Below are 22,648 nucleotides of genomic sequence, written 5' to 3'. Positions count from 1 at the left end.
ATTGTTGTAATGAATAATGGTTAAGTTATACTTATACTTATTTACTGGGTATTCCTTGAAAAAGATACTTTCATTCGCAGTGGGATGTGACCTACATATAAAGGAAATGCAAATTATGACATTAACACATTTGATACTAATACATTGACATCCAAAATTACTTTCCAAAATGTATATATGTATACATATATGGTTTAGTGCAGCATATAAAGGAGATTTGTATCTTCAGTGAAAATGTGTTTATGTATATATCTCTCTGTAGTCTAAAACGACTTATCAATAACGCAAAGCAAATTCGGATATATCTCGTGCTTTTATCAGCATTTTCAAGCTTAACTGATTATCTTGGTTAACATTTGATTCAACTAGTATATAAATCAAATCCTGCTAACTTAAAAAATACCACAAAATGTTGAAAATTGATCTTTCTGTATCTTACGAAGTCATACAGTTGGTTGTGAAACAACTGTGAATTTTAGAGTCTGCAAAAATAGAAAATAAAGTGCAACAAAACTCAGAATCCCGATTTCAAACTTAAAATGTATTATCAATTCTACCCCCTGCAACACATTAATCTGATATTCTTAGGTTTTTTCGGTAAAGTCACTTAGGTAAAACAATTAACATTTAAATTAATAAAAGTAAAAAAAAAACCTAAGAATATGAGTCCTCGCAGTCACGAAAGCTTCAAATGTGGACTTTAATTTGATACAAATGTTAACTTCTCTCATCTTTTATGTGCCCGGTGTCGACCGTTGGCCCATAGATGCGTACGGTATTATCTAAAGTCATTATAAGCCAACTGTGAGCTGCTGGAGCCCACTGTTATGGAACAGCACAGCATGGTTAGTTGTCACATGGACCTTTTGTGTATTGACAAAATATACCCCCGCCTTCAAAGCATCAATGACCATGGCTGCAATGTGTGATCAGCTTTTCAGAAAAGCAAGAGACCTTAAAGTATAGGTAATCCCTAGAGGTGAAGTGCAAGGACAAAGGCTCAGGTTCACAGTTTGAGGTTACTGCTGTATTTTTGGGATCCTATAAACCCTCGTGGCCTCATTGTGTGTGCGTGCACGTGTGCTTGTGGGGCAGTGGTAGTGCAGTGGTTAGTGCTGCACTGCGCTGTCAACCCAGTGACCCGAGTTCAATTCCTGCTCATGACAAATAACAGTGCCGAATATTTTAACCGGTCCTTGGCCTCCTCCAGTTAGACTTCAATGAGTAGCCTTCTCGTGTGCCGTGCCGACTTTCATAGGTGCTCGCTAACAGCACTTATCCGAATAATCTTTTAAAGGCTCCATGGGAGATCTTTGTCTTTGTGTATTGCAAAAGTCACTTTTTTCAGACAGGTTAAGAAAAGAAAATTGACTTGAGCAGGAGACGTTGCTCGAAGGGATCATGGCCGATGGTCAAGAGTAATAGTTGAGCGGCAGCCGAGGGATGAAGCACATCCAAGAGGACACGCTTCGGGGAGAGGGTGCGATGAGATTAACCCGTGATGGAGGTTCTCGGTACACTATTACATCGCTGAATCGTGAGAGATGGTGGCAGCTTTGGGAGGCCTTCAAACAGCAGTGGATTGATCATTGCTGCCGATGATGATGATAAAAAGTAAGATTTGAGAAATTTTGCATATCTGTGGATTTTTTGATAAGTTGTAGAGATTGTCGAACACATTCGTTCCCTAGTTCACTTTTAATTTATGTGGACATGATGCTCTTTTGAGGGTACAATTATTAAAATAAAGTAGCCACCTCCATTTCTAGTTGTTACATTTCAGATTGCTACTTGTTATTAAATGTAATGCAATGAAAAGCATTTATCAGCACGTGTTGACATTTGCATTTTTGGAATGTGGGTTGGGAATCATGGTAGCACAGCGACGAGCAGGTATATTAATGGCATTTGATAAAGCACAGCACCTTAGTGCCTTGTTAAATACTGTACATTGAAATCTTCTGTGTTACATATATAAGTGTATTTCATCTCGGTATATATTTGCACTCAACGTATAATCCACCATTGCCTTCTTTCTGAATGCTGTGCTCTCAATCACCCTTACGTCATACTTGAAGGCTACGTACCAAGCCTCAGCGCACACAATATTGGTTGCAATGGGGCATGGTGAGTATAGACGTATATAAAGTCATACAGTGGACACAACTAAGATATATTGCTCCTGAAAAATTAAGTAGGATGTGTAATTTAGATTAGTCTTATTCCTTCTAAATTCGAGATTTTACATTTAATTACCCTCGTAAAAGATGGGCACATTTGCTTAACGCTTGTAAGCGTAAACATTTGTGAAATAAATAAGGATTTAAATACACGTGAGGAGGAGCATTGCAAACTGCACCGGTGACCTGAGTTTTTGGAAACCGGTTACCTGAGTTCGATTTCCGATCACGGCTAACATCAGGAGCGAGTGACACCCAAACTGGTCCCGGGCCCCCACTTCACCAACCCGTGCCGAATGTCTTATTGACATCTGGTCAAACAACCCCCCTCCCCCCTCCCCCATGAGTGAAACAGCACAGGACTTCCTTCATCCAGTAGTGGATTGACAAAGAGCAGTGTTGTGTTTCATTAATGTGTTAGATAGACGTGGAAAACTACGTTACATCACTTGTCAGGAAGGTTTTTATTCTAAGTGCGCTGGATGACATTGCTGCTTTTCAGTTTGAGTATTTGGCAGCTATACATTTCCATGTGATAAGCCACTTCGTTGAGCTATCATTTGTGGCCAGGTCACTTCTGAAAAAGAGCCATAGAGCTGGTAAAATAAATATAGTTTCGTTTAGTGTTATTGAAAAAAAAAGACAGAATCGTGTAGCTTTATCGCTTTAGTTTGATGCTTTTAATGGTGCCAACCTCTAATGCATTCAGTATATGGACAGAACACGTCTACGTTGTATCCTTTAGTCATGTGATAGAGATGTCCTGCACGAGTGCATTATCTGGAGACATCGGCACTTGTTCTTGCAGTCTGGCTGAAGCTTGGGTGCCATGCCAGAGTTGTATAGTTTTGCATTTCAAGGGAAGCAAAAATAATTCATAAACTATGCACACACAACACAGCTGTGGCCATGAAATATTTATTATGTCATGAATAATCTTCTGCTGAGCTATAAACTATACGGAAACACAAAGAAAAGCAACATTCTTAAGGACAACTTTTTTGATATTTTCGTGCGCCAATATAAAGCTAATTGTTTAAAGGATGTTTTGAATAACCTTGGGAACAAAAACATCGTTACTGCTTCAGGTGACAAGTAATTAGTTGTCACGCGAGTTGAAAGTATACTGCTAGAAATGTTAATTGAAAGGACATGTACGCCTTTTATTACAACTCCAGAAAATGCATTTATTCAATGAACTAAATCAGTCCAGTCAAAGTGTACGCATACAATATAGATAGATTAAAGGTACATAAAATGTTGCAAGAAGATAAGGTGCTGCTATCATGTGTCTCTCATGCACAAAATATATGGTTCGTGTACCAACAAGCCCTTTCCAGCTCAACTCTCTTTTGGAATGCAATAGCCAACATTGTTTCGGCACTTGTAAATGCGAGCCATAATAAAGACAAATATCCCCTGTAAAGCCTTAACAGATTTCTGGGGCAAGTACTGTTAGAAAGCACCTTTGAAGGCCAGCACCACATCCAATCGTCCGTGGCCAGGTTTACACACCCAGGTACTCATTTGAAGATAGGTTTACCAGCAGGTACTCAAATGAGAACCATAATTCACACACACACACACATATGTTTACATTGTGCATCACTACCTTCAAGAAGTAACTTTGGCATTGCCATTAAATTAGATTCATTTTCGTATGAATTTCACTTTGTAAAAATGTAGCATTAAGCGCAATCGCGTGGTGCATTATCCGCTTGCTTCATCGCTGTCAGGTATTGCATAGTTTAAATACATTCTTAACTGATTGCGCTGCAAATGCCTGTCGCCTTTACATGTTATTTCATGCCTCTGACCTGCAATTACATGAGCACCATGAATGATAGATGAGGAGCTCCTGCCAGGATGTGTGCACTCAGATCAGAAGCGCAAGGGAATGTATCTCCTGCTCACACCACATCCGCCTTCAGACTTGCCATTGGCGGCGAGGTAGTGTTATCTCACCGGCGGTGTTGTCCAGTTTGTCCGTTACTGCATTGTCAAATCGTTTCTTACAGAATATATCCAGGCGACGATGTGGTAAACACCTCTCCCGTTTAGATATAAAGGAACAGGCGGCTAATATTGTTTTACATACCTAGCCTATTAAGAACACCCCTCCTTAAAAAAATAGACCATTCCCATTTACAGCTACAGTACAATTCCCAGGGCTCTCTCAGAAGATTTGATTTGCATAGTGAGCACCTCACTTTTGGTGCCCCAAGTACACGTTAATTTTTTTGTTTTTATTTTTCTTGCCAGCCTAGATGCATGGTCTCCGTTCAGCAAGGCTGCAAATTGACTTGCTCTTGGCTGCATCCTGGGAGAGCACTAAAATAGGGAGGGATGGAGGGAGGGAAGGAAGGAGAGATACAGTACAAATGCGTAGTCACGGCATTTGGGCTCTGCAGTGTGTGAATGAATTCACGCGAATGCACCGACACCACTTGGATTAACCTAGAGTGGGCGAGTAGATGAACCAAACACACAAAACAAAAAAAGGAGGAAATCAGATTTCCGATGATCTCATCTCTTTGCAATTATAGCGAAGCCATAATCCGAGCGAGCACGACTTAATTTTCCACCAGGAATAATTGTGCGTTCTGCTCACGAGGAGGAGGAAGGAGGAGAGAGAGAGAGAGCTGGGAAATCCTCAGGAAAAAAAAGGGGTGGGAAGACGAAAGGGTGGGGAGTTCGGCGGCGGTGGCGGGGGGGGGGTGGAGAGAAAGGGTGGCTGGGGGTCGCCTTTGCGCCGTTCGCTTTACGAGGACCATGAGCCGATCGCCGACGCTTCTGCTGCCGCCGTTGCTGCCGGTTTCTGCCAGCGCACGTTCCTCCTGCTAATTGCCCCAGCTCCGAGGCGTGCGTAGTAGCATGGGCTGGGGCCGTGGAGCCTGCGGGCTGCTGCTCATTGCAATGTGCGGGTGCCTCTCCGGGCCAACGAGGGGTGCCCTGAGCTCAGGAACTCACCAGGAACACCACCACGGGGCGAGGCAGCACTCTGGACCCGTGGCGATCTTTCGCTCGCCAGCGTCGCTGCGTGGGGGTCACGGTGGGTTTGTGTGTTTTTGCTTGTTTTTTTTTGCTGGGGGAGTGGGGTTGTGATTTGGGGGGTGGGGGAGCTGAGAGATTTGGAGTGGGGTGGTGGTAATGCGCGGTGGTGCAATTGTGCAGGAGAATCTGTACAGCAATGTAATTGTCATTCGTTTCTCTTAATTCAACAGATGTTGTTCCTTTAAAATATATATATATATGAGTGGTGTATATAATAAATGAGGCGATGGTGCTTTGCTGCTGTTTTCATTAGGTTTTCTAAATAGGTCATGTGTGGCAAGCCTGTGGGGGATACATGCGAATAGGTATTTGAGACCGCAGATGTGCTCCTCGGCAGGGTGCTATAGGCAGGGAGGAATGAGCTACCTTGAAATATGCAATTTAATTCGACAGAGCCCCACGCGACTGCGAAATAACATCAGATTTGCTGAGACCGTTACAAAGGGTGTTCTCCTATGGAGCGGCACATTAAATGGACCCGTATTGCCCAAGTCATTTGATGCATCATTTTCTGTGCTGTGTAATGTGTTCGATGATCTGTGCTTAATAGCGGAACTGCTGTACGATTCTCCAGGTTTAGAAACAAGCTAACAAGCAGCAATCCACTCTCGAGCACTGATAGCCTTCAAAGAGCAGTAATTACATGTTTTTTCTGCTCTTACAATTTTGTACTATATTCGCTCTGTGCGTGTGGCTTTATTCATGTTAATACACCCATATACTGTATAAACAATTGAAATTGCAATATCGTACTTTCTTTTAATAGATTGATCTTTTAGAGATATTACTTGCAGTTAATGTTAATAACACAACTGGCACCCGTAACTATCACGTGCTTGTAGATGTGTTTTATCGATACGTTTATTGTAAATATAAATGTAGAATATAAATCGAATGGTCACTTAATCACACGCTGTATATTAATAGTAATTTACAGTCAAACGGTTTAAATTTCACTTCATTTGCTTGCCCAATTTTTGCCATTGCTAATAATGATCATCTTGTTGCTATGAAAGACGTGCCATTTTAATTTTCGTTCGCAATAAGTCCCATTGATATCTTGCGCAGAATGCATGCACAGAGTCTTTGACACAGATGTATAATTTCCGGGCATTATTGTATACGGCGTTCAGACTTGCATCCATATTATTTATTTAAGAAAACACAATTTTTTTTATGATTTTGGCCAAGGCTATCTGATACTATTGTTGTTCATTGCCAATGAAATAATGACAGCACTGCACCATTCACAATCGCCCGTGAAGCTGTGCATAAAGGGAATGGGTTATTCGCACATTTCATTGTTTACTCGGCATTGAATTCAACCCAAAGTGTTTCGACTTTTCGACCATATTAATATTACACCATGCACACATTCCAAAAGATTGTGTTCAAGGCATTTGTGTCTGCACGTGTCATTTCATTTCGCAGAGAATGTCACATTTTAGGCGTACATTAACGCCAATGACTTGATTGATATTTCTGCATCTGAAGTATGCTCTACTTAGGTGTTAAATTATGCTCTATGTTGCATAGGCTTCTCTGCTCATGGCGTCAGCCCTCGATAGAGTTAACTACAATTGGCTTTGCACAAGGGATTCTGCGTTCCATGGCTTGCCTCCTTGACAGCTTCTTGGATGAAACAGCTTCAGAACAATATTTTATTTCTCCTGCCAGAAGTAAAACCGCGCAAGGTCTCCCAAGGCATATTTGTTTGTCCTGTTGTGTAGAATAGAACGTCTTATGTAAGTGCATACGGATTAAAAATTGCTTTGTGGTTTGTAGACGTCATATTATTGTAAATGTGGTTTTAATCATGCTTATCCAACCACAGCAATGTGACTTGGAAAAAGGTTGCAAAATTAACTAAATGAAAGCATTTAAATAATGAATGTACATTTAGTTTAAAAGGTTATTTACAATTCTACTTGTTTTGTTTGTCCAAAGCAAGACATCTTAATTTTATATCTGAAAGAGAAAAGCCAGATAGTATGTGCTTGCCAATGACGTGAAGCTAATATTACATCAGTGTTGTCAAATAAGTATTCCAGTACCTGATCTTTGACATTTTCCAAATAGGTGAGAGTCATCAATGAATGCTTGAGAATCATCGCTTTTGTGAGCTCAATTGGGTCCCAAATATAACACACCACCCTTTTCATGTTTAATGTTCACAGGGTGTCCTGAGCCCTTGGCAAGTAAGGACTTATTCATATTCCTTGCAGATCCACAGCCTTGAAAAGGCTGCTTGAACTCCATCCTCTCCAAACAGCCCCGTGAATGCTGTGGCCATATCACGAGTGAGGCTTTGTCAAATCTTCGATGTGATCTAATGCGAAGGTTGACTTTCTATCTCTGACCACGAGGTATTAGATTAATTTCAGGACGAACATCGTAGTGCATGCTGGAAGAAGGAAAAACAAATATTGGTATTAATTTGTATTGTTTACGGGATCTTATATATCACAGATTGTACGTGCAGTGATATTAAACTGTTCCATAAGTTAGCTGCGTACTTTTCGAACAAATGTGACAAGAAACATATATGGATAAGGACGAAAGACAGTTTCACTTGAGTTAAAGAGTAAAATTTGTATTGCAAATGAAACGCACGTGCCGCAACTACTTCTCTGGCACTGTCTGTGATTTACACACATTTCATATGACACTGCATTGCAATTTCACAAGACAATTGTACATTTACCCGAAGCTCCTATCTAAGAGAGACGATCTGCCTTTTTGGACACCAATATGCTACCGTGTTCATCTATCCAAAGTACTTTCGTTATCATCATATGGTCGTAATTTTGTGAGCTTTCTTTCACGCAAACTTGCTCTTGCAATCTGGTCCACAATCTGCTGGGTAGCTAATCTGACGAATGTGTGCTTTAGAGTGTATGTTTTTATACATTAAATTAATTATATTGGTGATCTCACAGATGTGGAGCAGCGGTGCAGTAGTTTGAGAAATGTACCAGCCACAGCTAATATCAGTGACAGGTAATATCTGAACCGGTCCTGGGCCTCCACCTGCAACCCCCCCTCCCCCCCCCCCCGAATCCCCTTCACCAACCCGTACTGACCATGGTCAAACAACTGACATGGTGTGGGATGATGGGCAATGGCAGCCAAGATATGGAACATTTCCAAGAGTAAGTCCACTGGGGAGATGGAGCAATGAAATCAGCTCATGTGCAGGTGGCTAGGTGGACTATTGTATCGCAAAATTCGTGGGAGATGGCATCAGCTGGGGGTGGCCTTCATTCAGCAGTGGATTGAGAATGGTTGTTGTGTTGATGATGGTGTTGCTGCAAGGTGGTATGGAGAAGGCAGCACAGCAAATACATTTGGGATTTGTCTCGGTGAACTTGTGAGAGTAGAATCCCCTCATACGTTTTGGGTTCATCTTCTTGGTTCTTTCGGTAAAGTCACGTAGAAGGGAAATAATAAAATAATAAAAATTAAACAAAATAAAATAATTCTCACGACGTTTCGGCCACAACGCAAGCAGCCGTCCTCAGGTGAAGAACAGGTCTGTCGGAAAGACAGCGTCTGAATGAACACCACCATGCTTGGCAGCGTATATTTAAGCTGGGTTGGAGGGGGAAAGGGTGCCTTGACAAAGGAATTTGCATATCAAGAGAAATTTAGCATATTTATCGAAATTTAACGTTTTGGGTTTCTTCGGGTACTCTGGCTCCCTGTCATGAATTGTCCAATTAGAATAATGTCTTCAAAGGAGTGCTATGGTTCAGAAAAGGTTTTCCTGGATATATAAAAATGTTATGGTGTCATTAAATTAAAGTTCTTGAACACGGTGTGTTGACCTCAATGGGTTTTTAAAACAGTTACTATTATATGACTCGTCAAATATCGTAATTGAGCTATAGTCATGGAAAAAACACACAAAAGTATACTACTGTCACTCTTTTGTTTAACATTATCACAATTATGATGATAATGGAAATATAGGTATTCTATCCCAAAATACTATGATTGCCATCATTATCGCCGTGCTAACTTTGACATTTTAGCCAGATAGATTGTAAATTGATGAAGCTAAAATAGCTATTGTGTTTGACAGGCATAGTGTCACAATTACGTGATGTGAAAAATGTTAATGGCAATGTGCAAACACCAAAACATAAGGGTGAAACATGCGAAGACAATCGACAACGTACAAACATCAGCAATACAAGCCAGGGAGATATAATCTAAATATAGTAATCCCACATTTGTAGCTATCAGTTGAACACGTTATTTCTCATTCATGCATTGTGTGAGCAATTTGTAAAAACTAATTTAAAACTGTTATTCATTTCCTAAGTGCATTAGGTGTCTTTTATTTTAGGACATTTAAAATTATATGTGAGTATTTAGTTCCTATCCATATACATTTTTTCACATCACTGCTTCTATGGTAATTAGTATGGGCTGCAAGGTTTGGGTCCAATCGGACCTGATCACAGTTAGTCTAATCGCACCCCGGATCCAATTCAAAGCTGATGGGATCAAATCCATATTTTTTTTAAATCCACTCACCAGCAAAATCGGATCCTTCTCAGCCGACTGGGATTGGGATGTATTACACAATAACGTATTATGCTGTAGGATATTATTTAGCTTTGAGGTGGCCACGAGATAACAGTAAAGTAGTTGGTTCTAGAAATTCATCTGTGGAGAGCTTAGTGTTTCTCTCTCATATGCCTAGGTTTCATCTGTATAGTAGATTAGTTTAAGCCTCCCAGACGAAGCCAAACACGTATGAATGGCATTACCCAAGCATCCCAGTGTAGACCTCTCTTGAAAAAGAGCCCTCAGTCTCAGTGAATCTTTGGTGGGTAAAGGTAAGTAAGTGCAAGAATGAAAGGGCTTTATTGTTGTTATATTATGAACAGCTCGCTAATAATTAATGTGTAGTGACATAAGAAGGGAGGGGCTGCTGGGGGCTCTGGGTTCCCAGGTGGGTCCAGACGCTTAAGCCTCTGGGCGCCAGGCGTTGAGTTCCCAGGGGGTCCAGACGCTTAATCCCCTTGGCGCCGCCAAAGGGGGGGGCTGTGTGTGCTCTGTGGGATATCTGGGGGCGCACACGGCCCCACCCCTCGTTGTACCAGGCATAAAAGGAGAGCTCCCTGGACGATCGGGGCCCAGTTGTAACTCAAGACCCAAGACCCACGACCAGCCATCTGAAGACCCGGGGATGCTGTGAGAGCCAGCGCTGGGACTCTGGAACTCCCGACTCTACGACCTTGTGAGGGCGAGTTCCGGAGCGTAGCCAGAGTAGAGTATCTAGGCTGTGTAGCTAGGCTGTGTACCTAGGCTGTAACAGAGTATCAGGACTGTTGGACTGTTGGACTGTTGGAGTGTTGTATTGTAATAAAGAAGTTACCTCTACAAGTGTCTCCGGAACCTGTTACAAATGCACGTCACATGTCCAAGAGGACGTCCACCATGGGAGATGGAGCAATGAGATCAGTTCGTGTGCAGGAGTGAGATATATGGTAGCATGAGGGATGGTGATGACGTGACGTGGGGGGCTTAATCCAGCAGTGGATAGATAATTGGCTCATGATGATTAACTGGGTATTTTTTGGAAACCGTCTAGAATCTATATGTATCATCGTCACCAAAAAAAATATACACATCATGATAATTTAATAAAATTGTGGATCAATAATTTCGATTTAAAGCTTTTGTGACTGCATGGATTCATATTCTTGGTTCTTTCGGTAAAGTCACGTAGAAGGGAAATAATAAAATAATAAAAATAAAACATAATAGGATAAAATTATCACGACGTTTCGGCCACAACGCAAGCAGCCGTCCTCAGGTGAAGAACAGGGCTGTTGGAAATACGCTGTTTTATTTTTTATTACTTTATTATTTCCCTTCTACGTGACTTTACCAAAAGAACCAAGATTGTGGATGAATAGTTATATCGGTATGAATAGTTATGCCTGCAATGTTTGCAGTCATCACACTCTGTTTTTAACATACAATGACTTATAAAATAAATAGTAAAGACCTATCAAACCGTTAGATCAGAGACCATTTGCTCAGCCATTCAAAATGTCACTGCAGGAATCGAGTCCAATTCCTATTCATGGACAGATGTGTCAAACCATCAGATCTAAATCAATGGTGCATCCGTGGTAATTAGTAAAATATACACTCTTAACGAGGATGTTATAGGTTGTGCAGGACTTTCGATTAGTTTTCCAAAATGTATGTCTGCAGAAGCACATAACCAATATTCTTAGGTTTTTTCGGTAAAGTCACGTAGGTAAAACATTTAAATTAATTAAAATAAAATAAAAATCACGACATTTCGGAGGCAACACAAGCCTCCGTCTTCACGTGGAACCGTCACAGCACGATAGCTGTATCAATTTTTATTTTTTACCTACGTGACTTTACCGAAAAAACCTAAGAATATGAATCCTTGCAGTCACGAAAGCTTCAAATCTAGAACACATAACCAATGTGCATGAGATTTAACATGAACAATGCGTGCTTATTTTTTTCATATTTACCTGCCAACTGTAGTTTTAACATCCGTAATATCGATTGTTACCATCTGCATCGACCTTCCCACACAAGCTAAAGGATGGCCTCCCTGTTTACTTGCTCGTGTTCTTGCAGCATGCACATTGTTAAAATTGCTGTTCTAGCCACTTACACTTTTTTTTCTCTCCAAAAGCTCGGGTAATTCAACTAGCTTGATGTTTTAAAATAAAATAAAATGCGTAGCATTATGTGGTCAATTTTACCAGGAGTACGAGGTCTCTTCGACCTCTATGTTCCTGCATTATAGCGACGTTTAGTGATGAAAAAGGCATTCCAATGCTATCGTTATAAGCAACCACTGCTGGGTGAGGGCGGACCCAAGCCGGTACCACCTCTCACAGTCTTATGGTGCAATAGGAGACGTACACCTGCAACATCCACTGCTTTCTTGGCTCAATCTCCATGGTCCACGTACTTGCAGGCAAATTCCCTCCCTTGGTTGCAACAGCCAAATTCTTCTTCTTGGTTCTTTCGGTAAAGTCACGTAGAAGGGAAATAATAAAATAATACAACATAATAAAATAATTCTCACGACGTTTCGGCCACAACGCAAGCAGCCGTCGTCAGGTGAAGAACAGGTCTGTCGGGAAGACAGCGTCTGTTCTTCACCTGAGGACGGCTGATTGCGTTGTGGCCGAAACGTCGTGAGAATTATTTTATTATGTTTTATTTTTATTATTTTATTATTTCCATTCTACGTGACTTTACCGAAAGAACCAAGAAGATGAATCCCTGCAGTCACGAAAGCTTTAAATCGAAAGCCAAATGATTATTGACCCCCAATCATCAGCCCTTGGAACGACTTTTCCTGCCCAAGCCCACTTTTACTAACAGTCTAAACGCTCGCGAATAAATTTTTTCCTCTTCTGTCTCACAATGTAATTCCAAGTGTGTGTCTCTCCAAACTATATGGTACACTTATATCATTATCTTTTGTTCAGAAACATTTTGTCACTGTCCCTGTTTTTGATTCATATGGCAGAACAGCTAATGGGCATGTATTAAAAAGTTATTTTTCAAGCAGATTGGTATGTTGCTTTTGAAATGAAGTTACTTTTTTAAAAAGCACCCGATCTTGACCACCTCTGGATCCCAGTCTGCCTTCAATTACTGTCATCAGTGTCTTCTGTGACGTCTTCAATAATTTCGATTTAAAGCTTTCGTGACTGCAGGGATTCATATTCTTGGTTCTTTCGGTAAAGTCACATAGACGGGAAACAATAAAATAATAAAAATATAAAACAATAAAATTATCACGACGTTTCGATTGCAACACAAGCAATCGTCATCAGGTGTGAAATCCACAGAAAGAAAATTTTCTTGCAAGAAAACCACAGCAAAAAAAATGTATTGCAAGAAGATGTTATTGCTGTGGTTTTCACACCTGATGATGATTGCTTGTGTTGCAATTGAAACGTCGTGAGAATTTTATTATTTTAGATTTTTATTATTTTATTGTTTCCCTTCTACGTGACTTTACCGAAAGAACCAAGAATATGTCTTCAATGCTGTTTGTGTTTTTCTATCTGATGTAATTTCTCATTCCTTATTAGAGTTCTGTGCACAGGGTCCGTTCGTACACTACCTCTGTCTTTCTTTCATCTCCCTCCATTCTCAACACATTTTGTGGTTTTGGATAATGTATGCTCTGCTTGCTTTTTAACCTTTAACTCCACATTCTATGCACTATGCATTATTATGATAGTATTTACCAAGTTTGAAGTGCTCACATCCATTTGATCATGTTCTGTTGTGTAGGATGCTAGAAGGTAATCAAAATATTGCAACATTTATTCAATATATAGTGTATATGCAGCTTGCAATACATTACATGTGTCATATTAAAAGTGTGTATGATTTATGTAAATACTTAAATAGAAAATGTCATAAAATGTACTGTAATTTGGATTATTTTTCCAAAGTAGTTTTTTTACGTGCACGGAATGTTTATTCCAGGGGATTTTAGTAGGTTAAATTTATATTAAAAAGTATTAACCATTTTTAGCTTCAGGGGCGAAAACTGAATAAGACATAATGAAGTCAGAGACATGCTTTACGATGTATTCCCATGTTTTAGTTTGACAGCAGTGGCTCATGTGGTGATGTTCATTTTACCAACCACACATTCTTTGTTATTAGCTTTGTTATCAAAACAGAACATATTTGAAATGCTTCATATGTTCATCCATTTTCCTAATTAAACTTCTCAAAGCAATTCTGAAATATACATATCTATTCTTAATAAACAATCGCCTTAAAACATGTAAAATTAGACTTGTATTTAAGGTATGACAATCTGAGGTCTTAGTTCAGAGGGTCCTGCTTGAAATAATTGTTTCTACTCTAAAAACTAATTCTGAATAAATCGTGTAATCTGTATAGTTTCATTAAAAAAAATTCATAAAAACATTTTTATGAATCACTTTTTCGGCAAAATTGCACATTAACATTGTTGCGCCCACCATCACTTATACGTAAATGAAGTTGGGCAAGACAGGGACATTTTCTGAACTGAAAAATCTATTATTGCATACATCAAGTAACATTTTTTTCAAAATGTGATTAACAAAATTCTCTGAACGGGGAAAATACTAATCAAAATTACTCTGCGTTTTTTTGCACCCAAGTCAAAGGGCATGGCTCAACCCATTTGGCAGATCCCTGGTGGAATCGAAAACAAAACTGCTTGCCGTAAAGTGTGCGCGTCCCACTAAACCGCTCCCTCATGTTCACGTCTCCAATTTACAGTGGGCTTAGGAGATATCCACTAGAGGTGCACTGAAGTGACTCCAACCAATCAGTGGGACCTGGCCTGGACGGGTTAATTAAGCGTGTAACGCTATATCACCGGTGCCGCACCTCCCCCCCACCCAACCCCCCTAGCTCCCTCCGCCTCGCACCAGAGATACGATGAACTATCTTGATTCAGGGTGTTATTCAAGAACTGATTCTTTCATCTCAATTGTTTTACGTTTGCACTTTTGGATTGTTTCTCATGTGTTGTTGTTGTTGGTCCGTCTTGTTTCGCCATCATGTAACATTAGTGGTGTGTTTTGCTTGGATATAATTTGAATACATCGTAAATAGTAGATGGCGCACATTCTTCTATTGTACGCATGTATCAAGTGTGTGACAATCGATTTTTCAATGACTCATTGATGCATCGTTACAAATGTAGTCAGAGTATTGTGGGTAATGATTACGGAAAACAAGCTACGCTGGGTGGGATATGTGCAGAATGTGTCATATTAGGGCCTGTCACCGACACAGGCATTGGAGGAGTGGTCTCCCCAAGTCTGGCAACCGACGGTAAAACATCAAAGAGCAGATCGTGGGAGACTGTCAGGACACAGCTTAGAGGTAGCATGTCTACTGTGCAACAGTTGCAGGATCTGGCAGAGGGTAAAACGTTGGTGAAGTGTGGTGGCATCAACGGCTTTGGCCTTGATGACGTCTTTATTTTTAATCCAAAAAGGCCTCATTGAGTCCTACATCGAGGATGTTTGGCTAGTTAATTCTCAAGCATTGCTTCTGGCGCCCATAATAAGAACACACTTTGTTGCTGCTGCTGGCGGTGTTTTGTTATCTCCATGTCTGTGCCCTAGTTTGTTTTATTCTCTACATCTCTGTCCCTTTGTCTGTAACTGCTCTATCTGCCTTCACTTGTCTCCATCTGCTCTTGCTGTGCTCTCCGTGTGGATGCAGCCTCGGCTTTCTCTCTCTGCTCTTTATTTCCCCCGTAAAAGTCCAACCCTGCCACTGTGCGAACAAATAGCAACCCATACCCTGCTGCTCGTGCTCTGACTTATGCCTGGATATGCTACGTATTAAGCTCGCAGAGTTATCTGCTGAGAAGCCGAATAGATTTCTACAATATGAGTTGAGCCTGAATGAAGGTGAAAACTCCCTTGTGAGACAGTAAGAGATAGAGGTGTGCAACCCAGCAATGTCCTGCCTACACCACTGTTGGCAGAAGATCCACCACGAGAGGGAACTCTAGATGATTTTCGGTCTACTCTTCCACATTGACCAGATGTGTTGGAAGTGGTGGTGGTACCCACACTTGACCCCACCACACGTGACGTGCCAATCAACTAAATATGTTGTATCCATTTATACTGCCGTGTGGACAGAGGCTGAGAGGTTCAAGAAATGTGTATCACTGTTTCAACTGCTGATGATGGAATCTAACCGGCGACCTCCGGATGTCAGGTCCAGTGTGCGAACCATAGCACGGCCCTGGTGCTTGTAAAAAACGTCTGACTGATTCTCCAGCCAAAGCTTAGGGGGTTAAAATTGGGTGCAATAAGAGGCATGCCCTTGCTATGCCCCCCCCCCCCACACAGCTGGCAGATCATAATAATTGCCCCATCAGCCCCAACCAGCAGATCAGAGCAGCATGTGAACTGGGCTTACAACTGTCAAGCACACACAATTACGCCAGCCTTTGTCCCCATTATGCCAAAGTGCAACCCCACGCCAGGTTTAAAAACCTGGTGTTCACAGATGGCACCGCAGCAATGAGTGCAGTCCTCAGATAGGTTTGGTCCACTCACTATATTGAGAATGTGTTTACATTTAATCTATCTGTGCGGAGCTGATGATATTCCCCTCTATGCAGGGATTTTCTCTGGATACTCTAGTGTTGTCCCACATGCCAAACACTCATTAATGTTAATGACCGCACATCGAAATGCAGTACCCTCATAAAAAAGTCTCGAGTTTCTGCGGTGCTTTCTGGGTAAGTAATTGGCATTAATGGTGCTAATGGTCTCTCCCTGACCAAATTAGTATGGTGTGGTGCTCACTTTCATGAACAACCTTCAGCCAGCACCGTAGTAGAAAGGCCACTTTCTTTGGTGGGAGCCAGTGTCAACCATTAGCCACCGCGACTGACTTCCAAAAGTGTGGTACTGTACTTGTTTTTATCAACCCTGGAATAACGATGGACCGAGTTGACCCTAGGCTTGGATTTGACCTTTCCAACTAGGTCAGCACACAAGCAAATAATCACCTGGCCAGCAGCTGTTGCATTCTGAAATATCGATAAAGGTAAAGGTGCAGCCCAGGAATTGCTTGCACACGCCACTTCTCCCGGAAGGACCTCCTTTCGAGGGAGCTCGAGAGAGTCCCATCTAGAGGGTATTTATTTTAGCCACGTGTTCCCAACTGGCCAATCGTGGTGGGAGTACCCACAGGTTACCCACCACACACGACATGTCAATTGTGGCCATTGATATTGCTGGCTGGACGGAGTTGGAGGGATTTAAGAAACGTGTCATTTTGTTTCAACTACCATGCCGGGATTCCCGTGGTGCTAACCATTGCACCATGGCAGCTGCTGTATGCTGAGATAATTTATGTCAAGAGATGTACAGATTTCTGGTGGAGTCTCTCCAACTTAGTGCACTGCGTGTGTGGTCGCATGTCGCGGACATCACCATGGTGAATTATTCACTCTCTGTTGGAAACATGGGGAAATGCAAGTTGGATATAATAAATGCCTTCCACACTCACAATTTGTAAATAGCTCTGTCCAGTTTATTCTACCTTTGCAAGTGTGATGCAGCATTTATAGGTTGCTATTAGGTAGTGTGAGTAAATAAGCCCTATATGGAATTTAATATAACCAATGTTATTTCAGTCATTGTCAAAGAAGGTGCATTTTAAGTAGTTATGCGTTTTCTGAGAACAAAGTTGTGTTTAGTATCACATAACAAGCCCATGATTTTTTAATATACTTAACTTGACAGATTATAATACGATGAACTTCACAGTTCATATATTTAGCCAATGATACCAATATAAAATAAACTCAGCTATTTTAGAACAGAAATGTATTGTTGGGGATATGTTCTAATTAGAGAGTTAAAAATAATGAGTACCAACTGTGTCATTGTATATTCCATAGCCTTCCACTGCATTAAAGATGTACAAGTAATGGGACACATCTATTGTGTCAAGCTGAATTACGTTTGTAGAAAGGACAACGAGCATTATTGACTTGTTATCTTACAGCCACAACATTTATGAAGAGCATTCACGAGGTTTGTAGTCATACCTTGACTGCGATTTTCTGGGGGATGTGCGAATAATGCTAATTCACATTTTACACACAAATTCTGCCTATCAATTTTTTTTTTATAATAGAACAAAAAAAATATTTCTGGTTGTCAACTTTGCAATGTGGGTTTGAAAACTTTTCAGAAATCCTTTGAAGTTCAAACAGCATCAGCATGAAAACAAAGATCTTAGAGCTGCTGTGGATGGTAACAATAAAGGAATCAACCTTGTTTAATGCAGTCAAGTTGTGATGACAGGCTGTCAGAAATAAAATTCACACCTTAGATAACCGAGACATGCAAGTGCAGTAAAGCATTTCCTCCTCTCGAAAGATATAGACATGGATCCTCAAAGTTACATAATTAAAACATCATTGGTACATTACATTTTAATTATTTGCCCGTGAATCTTAATAAATATCTTTAATTCGTTTAGATAAAGCCCAAGTAATTACTGGAACCTGACACTCTGCCCTGAGAAAAAAAAACAATATCAGTGCACTCTGCCATTGAGTCTACTGAAACGGAGCCACTCTTACCACCATACAGGACATTTAATTTTTAATCAGTCAAGTGAAAGTTATTTCTGTTGATAGACAGTCCTTCTTAGCCAGTGGTGAAATATTCACATTATCATGACAGGGACCATTCTTTCCACTAGACAAGTTCAGCAATTTCAATTGAGTTTGTTCTCATGGAAGTTCAGGTGCTTGAAACACAGCAAGTTGGCACAGTAGGGGGCACAGGTGGTACATCGGCCGGTCGTCTCAGTCATTCAACCCATGGCACCTGAGTCTGTCCCGTGACCTCCTGCCAGCGAGCGTTCGACACTTCACGTGGCCTTAAAGTGCACTTAGCCTGGCACAAGCGCTGTGGGGACGTCACCGCCACCTAGTGGCGAATGGCGGTTGTTGTTGCAGGTGCTTGGTGGATATTTACAGGTTTTGGAGACGGGGAGGGCTTCATCCAGCATTGGTCTGATTGCACGATCAGGTGAAATCGTAGGTATTGAAACCTTCTAGAAGCTAGCATGGCTGCACGGTAATTCTAACTCTGAAGAATTTGACAAAAGCCACTGTTTTATAGAATGTACTAATGTGTAAATAAAGGAGATTGCCATCACATATTTGTTTTTTTGTTCAAGCAATTTGTTTGTCTACTATATGGACATGTTTTTTGTTGTTATTGGTGAACATGAATGTTAATGATAATTATGATGCGAATTACATCTCAAAACGTGGAACATTGCTGAACTTATTCCAACATCAACGAAAGGGACGAGAACCCAGTAGTGAAACAACACGAACAAGAACACGGGTATGGAGGTAAAGGTCGCACGTTAACGATAATGTGGAGAGAGAGTCGCAGTGTATCCTAGTTCAAGGGGAGTGTGGGATGGTGTTCGTCTGCACTGGCAGCTCTGAGCCAGTTGTATAAATGTCACATTGCTACGGCAAAGACCAGCCTCTCCATCGGACAACCGCACTTGACTTTTTTTCCGACCACAGAGGGGTAAGTGGATACCCTATCAGCATTCATATCCATGGTCTTCCTATTGAGAGTCAAGCACTGCCAGATCACCACCAGTCTGCATAGGTCAACTGTAATGCACATTAACGTCGCTGTTGTTATAACAGTTTAACGCTGTACTTTAGATGCTAAATTATATGTTTGTTCATTTCATCAGAAAATTAAGTTTCGGATTAATGGCTCATTTATAGGGGATGAAATATTAGTCTAGTGAAACAGTACAATTGGTAGCCCAGTAGTGTGACCCAATTGGAAGCAAAGCTTTAGTTACGGCCCATGGAACCGGTGGGGATAGAATCGGCGGGAGTGCCAATTTCTCAGAGTAACGATAGACTAATGGCTTCATCTATAATCTGGTGGTGACGGAGTGTAATGAATGTGGAGACCTGTCCCTGGCAAGTCATTATCATGCCTGGCAGCCTTTGCTCTGGGATCATCTGCTGCGTTCAAATCCATCAGAGAACCACTTGACCAAACAGCATCGTCTGAAGCTGTTTGTGTTTTTTTGCCACTGCACACAAGAATAAAATGTTATGCTGTGTAATGATGCCAACGTTTGTTGTACTACAAATAGAGTAAATGTAATATTCCACAAACTGTCTCCTGCCCTTGTATATAAGATTAATTACAATAAAAGAACCAAAAAATGTTTGCGCTTAAGTAAAAAAACGGGCATTGTGAGAATTCGGTGTTGAGTTTTTCTTCAGAAATATATATTGGATTCTACAGTAGGTATTCCTTTTCGCTATGAAAGGTGTATGCATTTCAAGATGTGTTTTATATTAAGATGACAAGCGAGGCAGAAAGAAGGAAAGGAAATCGGTACATTTGCATCCTCTCCAGACTGTCTACTGGGATGGCTGTATCCTTGTTGGGTGTCCACAGGGTGCTATCATGTTGCCAAGCAGAGCTTTGTGGTGTGTGGTCATGACAACCGACTGGTGTGATGTTTCCTCCACATCCAAGTCTGAATGACTTTTCACAGGCCTGCAACATTTAATATTCAGCCATGACATTGTGGTAGAGAATGCACCTTAGTATACATTTTTTTCTCTCCTGCCTCTTATATTTATTTCATAATACACCCATATGAAATTCCAACCAACAACAGAAATGCATTAATATTATAAATAGCTTCAATTAAAATGTTACAGATGTTGAATTTGCATTTCTTGTATTATTCACACATGTGATAAAATTTGAGGGCTGTATCTCTTTAAAATGTATCATCTGTCATTGTTTAACAAACATTCTCCCTCAAACAGATTGTTTGTTATGCTACAAGGTGATGTACATGGCATACTAATTCTCTATACTTTTAAAGATCTCCATCTGCATTACATTTACAACCATACTATTCCTCTGAATTTCATTGGAATTCGAATTGAAATCACTTCGGAGAAAAACAGAATGTTCCGTAATTTGAAAATAAATTCAGTAATGGGTCATACTAACAAGACCTATAATTACGGTATTTCGAAATAGCCCCATATGGAAACTGGTTGCAGAATATCACAATGCACCAAATATGAAACCATGTATCACTGTTATCACTGGTGTTTTTAAGAGATGTAGTTTTTTTGGTAATAGAAGTGTTATAAAATGAAATAAGCATTACCTCAAGGAGTTTTTTTGAATTAATAGAAAACTGTATGGTAAGAAAGTAATATTGGACCTTGGGGTACCACAGATTCCGAGTAAAGGCATAATGAATGTCAAATTGACCATAAACATGCATCACGAATTACAGTAATGCATATTTAGGATTCTTAATGTGAATTATCCTATGGTAAATGTGTATTCCTGTGAAATAGCAAGGTAATATGAAACAAATTAATCAAAAGATATATTGGTCACTTGCTTAGCTATAGGTACGTGGATATAATAAACTGCCTACATTACTATGCAGATAGAAATGTCCTGTTTTTTTATTATTATCTGCCCAATTAAAATTATTTAAAAACACAAAAACCAAGTGATCCTATATAGATAGCAAATTGTCTGCCAATGTCATGTTTATGCATAGAAAAACGTTGCTATCACTAATGTGGTCATTAAAATATGCAAAATATTTTAGTTTCCTCTGTATGATTGAATAGGGCAATATTTTGACACAAAATCTGCACACAATAACAATTGCAAAATGTGCATTAAGGCATCTCGAACAGTGAATGCGATTTCATCGACTAATGCTGACAGAGCATTGGGCCCAGTGTTGGGACATTTTAATTTAAGCACACAATTTCGCCCTTTGTATTTCCTGTAGAGCACCCGAGTGCGTATTATTATTATTATTTAAAGGGGTAATGAAAACACAAGAGCTCAACTGTAAATCTCAGAAGATATTATCTTGGAACTTATTTTTACCCGATTACTAAGTGTGTGGACCACATTCTCCGAAAACAATAATATATTTTCTTGGGTGGAAGCAGGAATTGCGATGAGCGGGGGTCCCAAGCTCGAAGATTTTCTTTAAGTATCATTGCAAGCGCATACAGACTTTCACAAAGACAAATGGAATGCTCTCATTGTTTTCACAGACTCAGTTTGAAAATGTGGAGAGAGAAACAATTTCACCTGAAATTTTGCAATGTTCGTATCATGAAAGTTAATAGTAGCTTGTGTGCAATGTTGATATTACCATTCAATCAGTAACAAAAATACGGCTGGAGTATCATCGGAGTGAGTATTAAAGTGGTCATGGTAGAGGTCATTGTCATTAATTCATGATTATCCGATAATTGTTTTTTTACCCTTCTATCTGGCAAACAAAACTGACACCTTTTTACAAATAAAAAAATGCCAGATAGAAGGGTAAAAAAACAATTATCATATTTTTACTGGCAAATGAGGTTCCCATAGTGTCATGATTATCCCTCAATCTATTTACAAATAAAGCGGAATGGAAATAACTTTGTTCGGCTCGTAAAGAGGATCTGACCATATTAAGTATTTGTAAAGGATTTTACAGACATACACGTGTATGGTTATCCTTTTGGGAGGCGGGGCAGGAGGTGCATTGGATCAGTGGCGCAGTGGATGAAACATTGCGCGACAAACGTTGGCATCTGAATGCGATTCCCAGCATTTGCGAACATGAGTGGTGTGTGATATCTGAACCGGACCCCTTAACCAACCCTCGCTGATCAAGGGTGGTGAAGTGTGGTCAATAACAGTTACAATTTGCCACTAAAGTGGCGGTGACGTCACCACAGCGCCTGTGCCAGGCTAGGTGCACTTTTAGGTTATCACGTT

General features: G+C 40.4%; 1 protein-coding gene across 6 annotated transcripts in view; it reads left to right on the top strand.

Annotated features, from left to right (window-relative positions):
- LOC144719900 (neurexin-1-like) overlaps positions 1-22,648 on the top strand; it is a 297,506-nt gene that overhangs the window by 204,757 nt on the left and 70,101 nt on the right. The window contains exon 1 of one of the 6 annotated variants that reach the window (XM_078596216.1): positions 4,951-5,232. The exons of the other annotated variants lie outside the window; for them this stretch is intronic. Coding sequence (XP_078452342.1) covers positions 5,055-5,232 — 178 coding nt within the window. The 5' untranslated portion in view covers positions 4,951-5,054. Of the gene's footprint in view, positions 1-4,950; positions 5,233-22,648 lie in introns of those variants that run through there. 6 annotated transcript variants of the gene reach the window in all.

The sequence above is a fragment of the Lampetra planeri genome, chromosome 7 (assembly GCF_965212315.1).
Source record: "Lampetra planeri chromosome 7, kcLamPlan1.2.h2, whole genome shotgun sequence".
NCBI classification, from domain to species: Eukaryota; Metazoa; Chordata; class Hyperoartia; order Petromyzontiformes; family Petromyzontidae; genus Lampetra; species Lampetra planeri.
The sequence above is the reverse complement of the archived record's forward strand: the minus strand, read 5'-3'. Positions and strand labels throughout refer to the sequence as shown.